This window comes from Mustela putorius, unplaced genomic scaffold (assembly GCF_011764305.1).
Source record: "Mustela putorius furo isolate JIRA1106 unplaced genomic scaffold, ASM1176430v1.1 tig00003834_pilon_pilon_pilon, whole genome shotgun sequence".
Taxonomy (NCBI): Eukaryota; Metazoa; Chordata; class Mammalia; order Carnivora; family Mustelidae; genus Mustela; species Mustela putorius.
In genome coordinates, this window is record NW_025421987.1 from 11,208,288 (window position 1) to 11,224,342 (window position 16,055).

At 34.2% G+C, this 16,055-nt stretch overlaps 1 protein-coding gene across 4 annotated transcripts in view; it reads right to left on the bottom strand.

Moving 5' to 3' along the window:
- ROBO1 (roundabout guidance receptor 1) overlaps window positions 1–16,055 on the bottom strand; it is a 1,168,989-nt gene that overhangs the window by 984,406 nt on the left and 168,528 nt on the right. For all 4 annotated transcript variants that reach the window (XM_004770828.3, XM_004770829.3, XM_004770834.3 and 1 more), the window contains exon 2: window positions 15,262–15,398. In XM_004770828.3, coding sequence (XP_004770885.1) covers window positions 15,262–15,349 — 88 coding nt within the window. In that variant the 5' untranslated portion in view covers window positions 15,350–15,398. The remainder of the gene's footprint in view (window positions 1–15,261; window positions 15,399–16,055) is intronic.

Sequence of the window (16,055 nt, forward strand, 5' to 3'; positions counted from 1 at the left end):
TTGAATCAGATCTCATAAATTTTATTATTATAGGATTTGGCTTCTCATGTAATATGGTGCATTCACATAAAATAATGACAGATTTCTGACAGTGTCAGATATTTCTAAGTCAATGTTTCATGATTTTAAAACAGAATTTTCTATATTTTAACTGAATTGATCACACTGATTCTACGATTTTTTTTTGATTCTATGATTCTAATTTTCCAGTTGATTCATGCATTTAGAAACATCTTTGTTTCTTCATGTGACTGTTTTCATGTTTTTTTTTCCCCACTAAACCTTTTCTTCAGCCTCTATTGAAATTTGATAACTCTAGTAATTTTAGCTAATTATTCTAATTCTTAATCACCTCTTTACTCTAAATTTCAGTTTTCTTCCTTTTCTGTGTGGTCATTCAATTAAAGCATGCTATGAATTTATTATCTAATTCTTATCACTAATAGCATCATAAAAATTCAATTAAGTCAGTGGCAATTCTACTTATCAAATAATTATTGTAGTCACCTTCACTTTTGCCTTTATTATGTACTCAATTGATCAGACTGATTGAGAGCCTCTAATACCATGTTTTGTTCCTTTTTTGTTAATATTTTAGTTGAAATTGATGGATCTGTGACATTTATATCACATCACCCCACCCTGGTCTATCACATAATAAATTTAACTGAAAAACATGCCACTTTTGAAAAATTATAATTATCCAACTGTTGAAATAAAAGTCTATTATGATATATCCCAACAGTGAGTCAAGTTTTATTTCCGTAATTGAACTCCAAAAGTCACAATAGATTCAACACAAACATAAACAGGTACACACAGATAAACATAGAAGGTAAAACTGAAAACTTACTTCCTACTAGACAGCAAATGACTAAATCTTTCCCTGGCCAATTCTAGTCAATATTTCAATGTCTTGTTGTATGCTTCTACAGTTTCTTTAGACTAGTGATTTTCAAACATTTTCTGTGATCAGCAGATAATTTGTCTTTCTGTTTTATTATTTTTTTAAGATTTTATTTATTTATTTGATAGAGATCACAAGTAGACGGAGAGGCAGGCAGAGAGAGAAAGGGAAGCAGGCTCCCTGCTGAGCAGAGAGCCCGATGCGGGGCTCAATCCCAGGACCCTGAGATCATGACCTGAGCCAAAGGCAGTGGCTTAACCCACTGAGCCACTCAGGCGCCCCTCTTTCTGTTTTTTTTTTAAATGAAGAAATAAAGAAGAAATAAATAGCATATGCCTATAGCTTAATTGTTGCAAAGTACTTCACTAAAACAAACAAAAAGACAAAACAAAAATATGAAAGCCCTTCTATCACCAAGATACCTCAGAAAATAAGCGTCAACTTGTAGACGTCCTTCTGTTTGCTTTCACAAACTTAAATTTTGGATGACATAATTGAAAGCTTTAAAATATTTATCATACTAAACAATCTAATAATAATTGTAATGAAATCAACCATGGTAGGCTCAAAACATGTCACAGTGTCTACTCAAAGCATTCACGATGCTCATGTTTCCCTTGTTTGCCCTGAGGCATTATGTCATTAAGTAGAACTGCCTAACAGTTGTGACTAAACATTCTTATATATTTAAAAGGCAGATTGTAATATATTCTGTTAGATTTGCCTTCTTTTCTTTGAGTGAGGATATAGTCAAGTTAGGTCACATCTATTTTTCATAGCAAATTAGAACTTTTCTACATGGCTCAATATTTTCTCTCCACCAAATACTATGACTTTACACATTAAACAATTGGCTGGCACTTATGAAGGGGGAAGAGTTCAGGGCACTGCATAAAATCTACTATTCTGAAGAAAAGTAACTAATTATTCTCACATCCAAAACTCCACAGTAAAACCCACCACTTTTATGTCATGTTGTTTTCTCACTCCTCCATTAATCAGGAACAAGTCTCCTTTCCAAATACTCTTAGTTTCTTCAGCCACTGACATCACCGTCAGGGCTCAAAACTGCTTCATAATCTTCCACTCATCTACATACTTCCTGTTCCCTTCATAGTTCTAAAAACTTGATAGCAATACTTAAAAAAAAAAAAAAAGATTTTATTTATTTATTTATTTGAGAGAGAGAAAGAGAGCATGAGTAGAGGGAGCAGTAGGCAGAGGGGCGAAGCAGACTCCTGCTGAGCCTGGAGCCCAACACAGAGCTGGATCCCGGGATCCCAAAATCATGAGATCATGACCTGAGCTAAAGTCACAAGCTTAATCCACTGAGCCACGAAGACATACCTATTTCTCTTATCTATTTTTTAAATAATAGTAGCTGCTGTTTACTGGGTGGCTTCCATAAATGAGGCATTGTACTAGATATTTACAGTCTTTCTGTAATGTTCACAACCACAAGGTATCATCTTCTTTAAACAACCTAGCAAAGCAAACAAACCAAAAGATCTAATTGCACGTTTCCCCATGTCCACACATTCCATACAGAATCCAAGTAATTCTGACATGAATTTGATTTATATATCCCAGCCTGTTTACTATAAATAAAGCATTCTGGTAAAAATGGCTGATTCATATATATATATATATATATATATATATATATATATATATATATATTTTTTTTTTTTTTTTTTTTTTGACAGACAGAGATCACAAGTAGGCAGAGGCAGGCAGAGAGAGAGGAAGGGAAGCAGGCTCTCTGCTGAGAAGAGAACCCGATGCAGGACTTGATCCCAGGACCTTGGGATCACGACCTGAGCCGAAGGCAGAGGCTTTAACCCACTGAGCCACCCAGGCGCCCCTCCTATACATATTTAATAAAAGCTCCATTCGTAAAAATGAAATATCAAAAATAGCTCATCTTTGAAGAGATAGCATGACACAGAGAGACAGAGAGAAAGATTAACTCTAAATCTTAGGGTTCAAACTTGAATAAACCACCTACATTGCAATCATTAAAAATCAACTTCCAGTCCTCCCCCGACTGTGTGGCGTTCTTCTGTGTGTACGTACAGCATAGGAGACACCTGACCCACATGCCTGTCTTCCATCCAAATAACACCCCTGAACTGGTCCTCTTATCCCCACTACACTCTTGGTTTCTTAAACAACTGGTGTTTCTTTTTGCAGAAATTGTCTCTGGTCTTCCTCTTCAATTTTAATTTTATTTGTCCTGTTTTCAGCTATAGTTAATATGCCACAGAATATATTCTTTCCAATAGCATCTCTTTACACTGAAGACTTAGAAGGGGACTATTATTCTACATATTTAAAGTATCTTATGTAAATGAGGATGATGTCATATATTTAAAAGTTCTTAGAAGAAAGGCTTAGTGACCTTGGTTTTGGTAATGAGCTTTTAGATACACCATCAGAAATATAAGCCAAGGGGCGTCTGGGTGGCTCAGTGGGTTAAGCCGCTGCCTTCGGCTCAGGTCACGATCTCAGAGTCCTGGGATCGAGTCCCGCATCGGGCTCTCTGCTGAGCAGAGAGCCTGCTTCCCTCTCTCTCTCTCTCTGCCTGCCTCTCCATCTACTTGTGATTTCTCTCTGTCAAATAAATAAATAAAATCTTTAAAAAAAAAAAAAAGAAATATAAGCCAACACTTTAGTGAAAGGTTCTATTTACCATACATTGTTCCATCCAACACACTAAGTAATCACACAAATAAAAGATGTTTGTAAATGCTAGTTTTTTGTATAAATTTTTTGTATAAAAAAAGTAAATTGATATTTCAGTTGAGAATATGTTCATACAACAGTGTTGAGTATACTTTAACAAATTATATGTACAAAAGGTATTTTTAAGAATGGTGATTTTATATGTGAATAATTAAAGTGTCATTCCAGGAATGACTGGGTTCCCCACATCTTCAAAGGCACACAAATAAAAGATGTTTCTAGGAATAGAGGCTGTCTATATGAAAACAAAGTGTTATTGCAGTGGATAATGGGGTTCAACACAATTGGTGTATTCAATAACCTGGAAAAGGCATATGTATAAAAGATGTTTTTAATAATGTTAAATGCAAGGGGTGCCTGGGTGGCTCAGTGGTTTAAAGCCTCTGCCTTTGGCTCAGGTCATGATCCCAGGGTCTGGGATTGAGCCCGGCATTGGGCTTTCTGCTCGGCAGGGAGCCTGTTTCTTCCTCTCTCTCTGCTTGCTTCTCTGCCTACTTGTGATCTCTGTCTGTCCAATAAGTAAATAACATCTTTAAAGAGAAAAAAGAAATGTTAAATGTGTATGTGAATTACTGCAGTGTTAGTTTATAGAAAGAATCTATTCACCAGTGTGTGATATATGGAAATCACTATGCATGGGCACATGTATAAACGGTGTTTCTAAGGATAATAAAATTATGTTGTATCAGGAAAAATAAACATGATCCCTAAACAAAAAAGATTGGATAATGTGGATTTTATTAAAAATGTCTGCTCTCTAAAAGACACTTCTGGAAAAGAAGACCACAGACCAGGAGAAAATATTTGAAAAACAAAAGGACTGAAAGGATTTATATTCAACATATACAAGGAAGTCTTAACGCTCAATGAAAATGAAACAAACAACCCAATTAAAAACTAAGTGAAAAATCTGCATAGACACATCTCTGGAGAAGAGATACAAATATCAAATAAGCATATGAAAATGTGCTCAATGTCATATGTTTCTAGGGAATTGCAAATTAAAACAACAAGGAGATATCAATATACATCTATTAGATGGCTAAAATGCAAAACACTGACAGCACCAAAAGCTAGCAAGAATGGAGAGCAATAGGAACTCTCATTTGTTGCTGGTAGGAAAGCTAAGTGGTATATAAAAAGTTAGGCAGTTTTTTTTAAAAGCGTGAAACTTAATTCTACCATAAAAGTTCTTGGTTGAAAAAATCTTATAAAACTATAGTTTTGAAAGAATGATGCCAAAAATAAGATCCAATGAAGTAAGTTTCGCTTCACTGACAAATTGATTCAGTGAACATAATAATAACATTAGTTATAGGTTGGTTAAGAAGTACTATTACTTTCTTTTTTTTTTTTTTAAAGATTTTGTTTATTTATTTGACAGAGAGAGATCACAAGTAGGTAGAGAGGCAGGCAGAGAGAGAGGAGGAAGCAGGCTCCCCGCTGAGCAGAGAGCCCAATGCGGGGCTGGATCCCAGGACTCTGAGATCATGACCAGAGCCGAAGGCAGTGGCTTAACACACTGAGCCACCTGGGTGCCCCAGTACTATTACCTTCTAATCAGGACTAACCAATTTTTATTATATCCACCATTCAATTGGTAAATACTTAGCAACTACTCCTTTCTGTACATAATTAACTTTTAATGTACTTTTGAAAGCAAAGTATTATAAAGTCAGTTCTTATTATTGCATTGGAATTATCTAGAATCTAGCAAACACAGAAAAAGAGCACAGTATCTAGTGAAACTGCTTTTGTCTAGCTAGGAATTTCTGTGTAAAAAAAAAAAAGAACAATACAAAAGTGAAATTTTCAAAATGCATTATTAATTTCGGCATTGTGCATACTGGTTAGGAATTTCAGCTATCTTAATGATAGAAAGATCCCAAGTTTCCTGATACAAGATTTCTACAACTGAGAAAGATACTTCTACCAAGAAGAAAAAAAAGTTAGCCTTTAAATGGAGATATTTTAATTGTGTTTGTATTCTTACTATATTTCCTTACATTCACCAAGTGTGTGGCTTTAAAATATTAAAGAATCTATTAAGACAAGTTCGTACCAGTGAATAGTTATGCCTTTACCTAAAACAGCTTTGAGGACCATGAGGAATGTGTTAGCCTCAATTTCCCTCCATCTATCATATTTCATTGATTCAAAGATACTTTCCCCCAATATTCTGACTCTGAATTTTTACAGTTGATGGCACCTCACAATCATTACGAGCCAGACAGCAGTTCTGATGTGATTGTCATTGCCTGTGATGTGATTACTTGGTCATAACTGTTCACACCGCTGACATTTCGATTGAGTTATGTGCATTATGGGGGATACACAAGTTGAGTTTAATTATCATTTAAAATGTCTTCCACAAGTCCACTATAATTGAGCACTGTCAGTAAATATAATTGTTATTTGAAGCTTAGAAGCAAAATTTCAGAATTAGATTTGACATCCCTGATGGAAATGTTTATTGTTGGAGGAATGGTCACAGATCTGTATTTTTTGTGAGAGAAAAATTAAGCTACCGAAGAAAAGAAGATAGCACAGGTCTAGATAGAATAGGTGTACTTTCTGAGAAATTTCGAAAAGATTGCTTTTACCCACCTAATTAGATGCAAAAGAAACTGTCTGTTCCTTTAGGAGAGATGAAAAAAACTTCAAAGCATTAAGATTAAGAGGCTGGTCTGATTAATGCATCAGACAAAACTATTCTTAAGACATTGCTCAAGGCTTAAGCGGTAGTTATATTTTTTTCCTAGCCACACATAATGGCACATCTTACAATCACGGTCGCCTTACAGTTGGTGACATTCAGTATCTTCAAAGAATGTGAAATCAGCTATAAAACGCTTCTTATTCTGCAACTATTTAAAAGACGCAATTTTCTCATCATATTAGAAAATAAAAACCCAAGAAAAGAAAAAATATATGCGCAATGGAAAAAAGATAAGAATTTATTAGAGTCACAGGTTACAAGGAAAATCTACAATCCAGTAAGCGATGACATGTCATGGACAAGACTGGCAGCACTGGATTCTGGGTACCCACTCTCAGCTTACTTAGTCAGAGTTATGCCATGCACATGCCTCTAATTCAATTCCAAGTCATGCTGTGGGACTCCACAGAGTAAACATCCAAATAAAAGTGAAAGACCATGTCAATAGAAAAATAAGAAATTATGTGTTTCAATAGAACTATTTTCATATATAAGAAATTCAGTCATCTGTATATCTACATTACCCAAGTACTATCTAATAAGTTAGAGAATCAGTATTGATATGGATGGGAAAATATTATAATTCTTATCTTTTATGAGGATTCAAACATTAACCTCTATGTCAGCCTGTATGTATTCACCAGACCTATATGAATAATTTAGAATAAATATGCATACTCTCCTATATACACACCTATATTTAAATATGTATTTAAATTTATGTATTTACATACAAGTGTTATATACATGTATATGCATGCACACATAAATATGCATATTATGAAACATTTATGTATATACATATAATGTCATATCTTCTTCCAAAATTGGCACAGTGGATTCTTTTTTGGGGGAAAAGTTCAGTTTTTGTACTTTCAAGGCTCTCACGTGTATTCAGCCTTTCATGTGGAAATATTTATATATTCTTTCTATTTTAATAGTCCAAAGTATCCATTTTAGTTATCAATTATTTAAACAAAAGAACTAATTTTCACAGCCATTCTCCCATGTGAAAACGTGGGAGAGGCTGGGACCGTTTATACAACAAAGGGCACAGGCGTGTGGACAGAAGAGATCCGCAAGTGAAGAAAAAGAATAAATGAACGCTGACTAACTCGAGTGAAGAGTTGAATGAAGTAATGACAGCCTCTCAGGCAAACAGAATTTTTTACAAAAGCCTTTCTCTACCCTCAGGCACAATTACAACAGCTGTACCATAGAGCCTCTATCAGTCATAATCTAGAATAGTGCCTCTTTCTATTAACCAAGCGATAGAGGAGCAAAAATTACTTTCACCGGCCCATATGAGGCACTCTGCTTGCTGCACTGAATTCTGATGGCTTAATTAGGTGGCTCGTGTGGCACATGGGGTTTTGTAAGCCAGGTTCATCGCAAAGACCGTATCATCAAAGCAGAGGAGTCATGGGCTCTACAGCTAGATTACAAATCCGGGTTTCTTCATTGAGTGTCTTGTCACTGACTGTGTCTGTCAGTTTGCTTCCATCTACTTAAACAATTAGATAAAGCCTCACCCTAGTAGACCAAGGCTAATAAAGAGCCATGGGATTGAGGACAGCTGGCAATTTCTCTAGTTATGAAGGTCACATCTTCAACTGAGGGATCGCCTCTAGAAAATAAGGAACGTGCTCTATTTTTTTGAATATTTGTTCTCTTTCAAGTCCTGACATGGAATGCTATGGAATTTCCAATTTTATTTAAGACCCACAAACACACAAAAACTTAAAAAAAAAAAAAGTCACATCACAATGTCAACGGATTTAATAATCAAAGAATTTAAAAAATGTTTTTGTCAGTAAAGGAATATGAAGGAAAATCCTGAAAAACAATTATACTGAGAGAATAAATCATATATACCACATATTTTAACAGCCATTTACGCCACAGTTTGGTTATATTATTTATTTTATGAGTGCTAACTTTAACTTCATTAATTGTCCAGAAAAATTCAAACAGTTTTAATATAGATATAAGAGACAATAGCAAATAATATATGCATTCATTCAAATATATGCATGTGTATATATTCATAAATATGTATGTGTACATATAGACATTCATATATATGTGTATATATACATGCACACATACATACATGATGGGTGACTCTAAATAGCATTACAGATGACCATTTCGGGCTGAAGTCCAACAAAAATCATAAAGCAATTAGCAGGTCGAAGACCTGATACAAGTGTACTATTATGCTCATACATTTTTTACTTGATCTTTTAAAATAATTATATATTATAAATCATCTAACAATAAATATGCATTAAATCAAATCATAATATAGCAGTCTATGTCCACCTAATTTCATTAATGATGCCCCCAGTCTCCCTTCCTGCAGCACTGAATCTTAGGGTCATTCTTGACTCATCTCCTTCCTTCCTTTCACTTCCTCTGGTCCCTCTGACTCTATATCATATCATATATATCATATCAGATATATATCATATCTATATCATATATCCATATATTTTGCAAATCTCTTTTCCTTCTCTGTTGCCTGATCTATACTGAGATTCTGACATTTTTTTCTGTCATCTCTTCCTCTCATTACCTTATTCATTTATCAATAAACATTTAGTGAATAATTTCTCTGTACTACTTACACTTTTAGGTATTGATAATACTTTTGAAAACTTCCAAGAGTGTTTTCCTGTATTTTATCATAATGATCATTCATTGTAACTAACAACGTAGATGAATAATTGATTTTCATTATTTTTGCCTACTACAGAAGACAATTTTTTTATATTTACATTTTTATATTTAAAGCTTCTTAGCCTCATATAAAGGATTCCTCTAGATTTGAGTTCAAATCCCTTTAGATTCATCTCCAAACATCCAGTAATAATGTACTTTTCCTTCCAACCAAACCACATCACAGTTCTTATAATCTTCATAGCTCTGTCTCCTGGCATGAGTCTGGGATTTTCTTTCCCACTCACCTCTCTCCAACCAGGTAGAACTTACAAAACTGAAGTACATAGCTCACAGTAGGTGCTTAATAAGTGTTCACTTTCCAATAGATTCTTATTCTGTTTGCCTGTTCTGTGAAATGTTCTATGAGGTCCTCAAATTGTCTCTCTAGGCTCTGAAGGGGATATGGCAAAGACTTTGTCATTTGATCTCATCCTCAATTACATGTCTGTTTCCTTCAATGGCATTGGTAATTCATTATTGTGGTGCTACAACCAGAGAGTGCAGATTAGGCTAGTAACACACACTATAGATAATAATAATGTTATTATTAAGGTTATTAAGAACAACTTCCGTATATAGAATCCATTCAGGGTCCTGATTTTTTTTTTTATATTTTATCTTTAATTCAGACACAACACAAACCAATTCTAGCTTTCTCTCTGAAGTATGAATGGACATAAGGAGAGATTAACTTACTGACAAGGTAACAAAACTAAAATATGTAGTAGAGGTATTATTCAAACACAGATCCATCCAAACCAAAAGTCATCTTTTCTCCACTACGGCATTTTCATGTTTTTAATGTTTCCCGAGTAGTCTTCCCTGACCTTCCTCTATTTCTTTTTCTTGGTATGGGTAGATTTTTTATTATTTTGGTTAAAATTAAATTACAGAAAGTTAACATCCAGAGAATGTTTCTTTTATTTTCTGGCTTTCTAGCTTCCTATAAAACTTACAGAAACCTGTGATACAAAGTTTCACTGTATTTCATTTGTAGTAAATATTTTTTCTAGCTATCACATTTAAGTATAAGTCATGAATTCATATTCTGTCTTTTCATGGTTCTTAAAAGAACTGACTTGCTCACTAGCCACAGTGGCATAGTGTGGGCCAACAATACAGCTAGGGGCCCATGAAAATATTTTAACTTATTTTAAAATCAGGAAAAGAAAATTTACTTTTACAGTCAAAGATTATACTCATGTTAATGGCAACACAAACATTAAAATGTGTTTAATATTCTTTATGGTGGAAGGAACCCATGAAGGCAGAAGTATCTAGGGCTCCCATTAGTTATAAGGCAACACTGGGCTCTTAATCTCTTTTTAGAGAAAATTTGCATAATTGCAATATTACTCTAATTTGGATATAAATTCCCAGACAATTAATGTCTGAAAAAACATTTCGTTAAGGCACAGTCAAAATTTAGGAGAAATTGTACTAATTAAGCAAAACTAAGTATTTTATAAAGCAATTTTTAAAATATATATGTTAATTTTCATTGACCCATTGGTTAATATCTTTCCTTCAGTGTGAATATTTCTGAATCTCTAAATATTACTATGAGACAAAAATAGCAAGAAACATACATAAAAACAAAGCAAAATAAATCAGCAATGGCCTCAAATCTACGTCCCCAAAATATCTAAAAGAATCATCTTCGAACACTGTGAAAGATGAACACTGTTATTCATCTTTCCTGGGACTCCTTCCTCAGACAGTAAACATTTCTTAATGTATCCAACTATTTATCGACTTAAATTTTGTCCAAAGCAGTGTTTCTCAAATTATCTGTGTATTAGAGTGATTTGGGGTGTTTAAAAAACTTCAGGTTTTGGGGTTTCAAATCCAGTTTCTCTCTGTTTCAGCCATTTCTGCCATGAGCCCTAGAAAACTTTACTTTTAATGAACATCTAAAGCGTTTCTGAAAAAAATAATCTATGGGAAATACATTAAGCAGCAATTCTAGAGTCCTACAAATTCATCAAGTAGCACATAAAATCATATCACTTTTGTTTATTTATTTATTTATTTATTTATATATTTTTACTTTTGTTTATAGTAATACCTCTTTCAGTGCATAAAGAGCCAAGTAACCTGTTGAAGGACTTTTAAGTTTAAACGTTATATTCTAATAGAAGAGAATTAACTTTTTAAGTTTGTAAAACTGATTTCTGAATAGTCAATGCAGTTAAAAAAAAAATCAAACAGCCTAGGAACAAGCGATCTCTATAGACTGCAAATAATACGCAGTTTCCTTGTCACTGCCCATGGCTACTGTGCCATAGGAACTAATCACAACCATTGGAAAAATCATCCCTACAGATAAAAAAACTTTGTAGGCTGTATATATACAGCATTAGTTAAATAATGCGCTTCACAAGAAATGTCTGAAGATTCTATCACATTTCAGTTTCAGAAGTAGACTTTCTATTTTATTGTTTTACATTACAAAGGAGATTTTTAAACTCTGAAAGGATCCCTCAAATCTACTCAACAAGCCGTTGGGCATGTGAAAAAGAAAACAAAACACACGCAAATCGATATATATATGGGAATTATAGATGCACGCATCCTAGAATTTTACATGAATTCTTTCTTGAGAATTTATAATTTATCTATAAATGATTCAAACCCAGGTAACACTTAGCTCCTTGCAATTACCGTCCTCTGTGTAAAACAGCAAGATACTGAAGTGGCGGTGGATGGAGAGGTGGGGAGGGTCAGCACTAAATCATTTCAGACAATTTCACACTCAAGCCTTGTTGACATGAGGCAGGGCCAAGGAAATCACCCTGTCAGCACCTGCGTCTTTAACGAAGGAAAATGCTGCTGCACATGCAGAGAAGACAGAGGGAAAAATAAATCACATTTTAACTCTAAAGTGGGCTGTCGGATTTATTCAGATAGAAATGCAACCTTGTGGGCTCCCCCTTCCCCTTGTATCTCCATTTAAAATCTCACCATATACACCTAGAATTCAACCTTGTGGTGTTTTGTGTGTGTGTGTGTGTGTGTGTGTGTTTTCCCACCATAGACGCTCTTCAGTTCAATCCAGTATATGTGAAATGTATACTTCTACAACGTATCATTTAACATTTGTCTTTCATTGTCTTCCTGACATCTGTTGCAATCAGAGGTGGAGATTTATGAAGTGAAGATGGGCATCTGTCAGATTCCTTTGTAGGAGAGATTAAATGAAGATGTGGCATAAGCCAGATAAGGCATGCCTCAGGAGATAACCACAGTGGGCTTAAGAGTACTTTCTATGTAAATAAGAGGTGAGGTAAAGTGACAGGACAAACCTCTAGCAGGGGTTTTCATTCAGAGGCCGGTTTTCAAAGGCTCTGTAGGCCAGGAAGGGCTAGGAGTCTGAATTGTGGGAGGGGCCTAGTCATTCCCAGTATCTGCCTCTTAATTACGCCTTTCTCTTAAAACTGATTCATGGTTTTAAACAAGAGCATTTCTTGATTTAAAATGTGTAATTTCTAGGCACCTTCCTGACACACCAACCACTTCCCATAAAATATTGTAAATAAACAAAATGTAAATATGATAAAACACAAGCTGTTTTAAGGCTGCATTATATAGAAAGACGTAAGAGAAATTTTTTAAAAAGTGAGTCAGTAATCCATTAAGCCAAAGGTTATATTCAAATAATATTTTAATATTTAATGACACCAAGTAACCAAGCCACAGCTTTATTGAAAACCACTGGATTATTGTGGTAATAAAATAATCTGCATTATGATAGTTATTTCACATTTTTTAAAAAATTTTGTGCCCTGAGGCCTTTTGTGCCTATTTACACCTCTGCTAATGACAACTCGTTCTAGAGACCCTATACTTCTTAGTTTTCGGAAACTTGAGACATTTTCCCATTTATCTGCCTTCTGCAATAAATTTCTGATGAAGGAGAATATTCTTTTTGCAAGGTGAAGAGTAGGAGTAAATCAGGTGAATGAGAAACAGTTTTTTAAAAAGACACTGAAAAACTAATTAAATAAAAAATTAAAAAAAAAAAAGACATTGATATTGATCTTCCCATCTTTGTTCTCCCCTAAACTCACTCCAGGTCCAGATCTCTATAGAACTTAAGAAAGCTAGAACCGCAACAACAAAAGGAATCAGGGCCTCAGTTCATGCTAGGATTAATACCAAGGAGAGGAGAATCTGAGGCTGAGGACTCCTTTAGTAGTTTTGTCATCTCCTTAGCCTGAAACCAACGCTCCTGGGGGGCGGCAGTTAGGGAAATGACTTCCAGTCCACAGATGTTCCTTTTGAAATGCTAACAGTATGTTTCTTTTAGCAGGTAAATTACTTTGAAGTAATTCTTGAACTCTGTGGTCCTAAACAAGACAGACATATAACTTTATGCATCCCCTTTTTGGTACTCGTATTTCTTTTTAAGGTGTTGCCTCAAAATGGGCCCTGAGTTACTATCTGTAGGACACATTGTTAGCTAACTGATAACTTAGCGATCACCTCTAAAGCCAATCTCCGTATTATATGAAGCAATAAATTCATTTAAGTTCTCTCTAGTTATAAAAATGCTTGCTCTAGAAGTGTAACTACAATTTTGAGAAATTTTAGACCTAAATGTTCAAGTTGGTCTTCTTTGAAATGGTATGTCTTCTTAAATGAAAAGGTAACTTTAGATTTCATACATAAACCTTAGTCCCTCCCACCAGACACATTAATGCATGCTTTCCTTCTTCCAGATGTCTAGGTAAAGATGATTCAAACCACATGTAATCATTTTGAAATTTCATTACCTGCTTGATAACTAGATCATGGATTAAATTTGTTGACCTTTAATAGTTATGGGCTGGCCAGTTTAAGGATAATTATACCTAAGCTATAATCTAAATCTGTATGTATCTATAATCATGGTTTTCAAAACATTTTCATACTAATACCCTCCTTACCCTGACAATTTGAAAAATGGTGGATTATTTTGTACTTAATTTGCATTTTCCATATACTTTAAAAATGCAATTTTTTGTATTGTTAGTGTTTGATATTGGTCCATTCACTAATTTTAATCATTACTCAAACAGAGTTCTGGCAAGGGAAGGGAATATAGAAACAAATTAAAAATAAAAATTTCGGTTGTACTTTGTTACAACAGACTAAATTTTCTGTATTCTTTCACCCTATGGAAATGTTTCAACACATATAATTCCATTTGTTTATTCACAACATTTCACCTGTTTATCTGCCAGGTCCAAGTATCCGTTTTAACACAGCAAGGGAAAAAAAAAAGTCAAACTCCTAGATTTGAGAATTCTGATTTGTGTGTGGGTACTAATGATAAATTACATATAGTTGCTGAATATTAAAATAAATATAATAGTAAAATAAATAAAACTCAAACCTCAAGTTTTAATTTAATGAAACACCATCTACCATTCTTTTATGAATAACTTGTCTCAATTATGGTGATAAACCTATCTAAATTAACTACAATTCATTCCCATAGTTTGATCTAAGGAGACAATTGACATTATATTTTGATTAGCGTATCAATACATTTTTCTACTTTCCCATGCCATAGCACTGGGTTTAGTCAATTTTCTACAGAAGAGTTTAAGTAAAGCTTTTTATAGCAATGTTATTCCAGCACCATTAACAAAATTATGACTTCAAGGGAACCAGTTTCTAACTTCACTGGAAACAATAGTAGCTATGGCAGCATGTTGCATTTTTATTCTGACATTGTGCAGCCTGTTAATTAACATGTCACTCCTCTAAAGGAATTTCAGGTTTAAATACTTCACTTCTTTTGATGGCCCTTTTCTATGGTACTAACATGCATTGTAATCGCTTTTCTTTTCGTGTTACACATTTCTTCCCTACTATAATTGTTCTTCCACCACTCTGATTCCACTAAGTTAATCTAATAACTCTCTACATGTTTCAGCGACAGTGAATATTTTTGTCCCTATTCTCACTTTTCCTAGGGAATTAATAACGTGCTCTGTATTCAAGAATTTTGATCCCTGAAACATGTCAGCACGCAGACTTAAGAAACCATTCACACAGACTTACACGTTTGAAAGCAAATGAACAATTCACAAGACACATAATGAAAAACGAACTTGAAGCAAAGAAAGTATACAGGTCATGATTCAATAAAAGAGTGAAACAGATGCTTGGCACTTACCTGGAATAAGCTGGGCCAGGAGCAGGTGATCTTTTGACAAGCTGAGGAGTGATATTGTGACCAAAAAAGGAATATGTTTCCATTTCATCTTTGTCCCTTCCTTGCATTACACCCAGCCAGTGACAGATAGGTTTTATCTGGGAGAAAAAAACAAAAGAGCAAATTACTTTTTAATGGTTAGCTACGTTGAGATAAAGACGGTATTAAAAATATTTTGTGAAAAATTATAGTTCAAGTGCATTTGAAATATCATTTTTCAAAATGATAAAATACGTAAGTAGTTAAATACAACTTACACTGATTCTATCTTAGGATATACATTTGAACAGATACAGTAATTATTAATTTTGAAAATGCACATTCAATCAGATAAAATTAGCAAATAATTCATTGATTTTCTCTACCACTCAGGCAATGCCAGATACATGTTTTTGTTTTCTCACCAATTTAGTTGGAACATTCTCATCAGGACCAGAAAACTTTATGGTCCAGAAAACTTACTCATTTGCTAAGCAAATATTTACAAACAGCTTACGATGAACTAGTCACAATGCTACTTTGAAGATATAGCAGAAGACAAAACTAAATATTCTCTCTTCAGGTAGATAAACAATTTGAGGCCACTTTAATTACATCAACTTATAAACACAATAAGAAAAAAAAGTCTATAGATGTTCTATTCTGAACAAAGCACTCAGTTATCAGTCATGATGGACCCAAGAAATATAAAATAGTGCCTTGCAGATGATGACTTTAACAGAAGGCAGAACAAAACTACAGGAATTCCAGGGGAA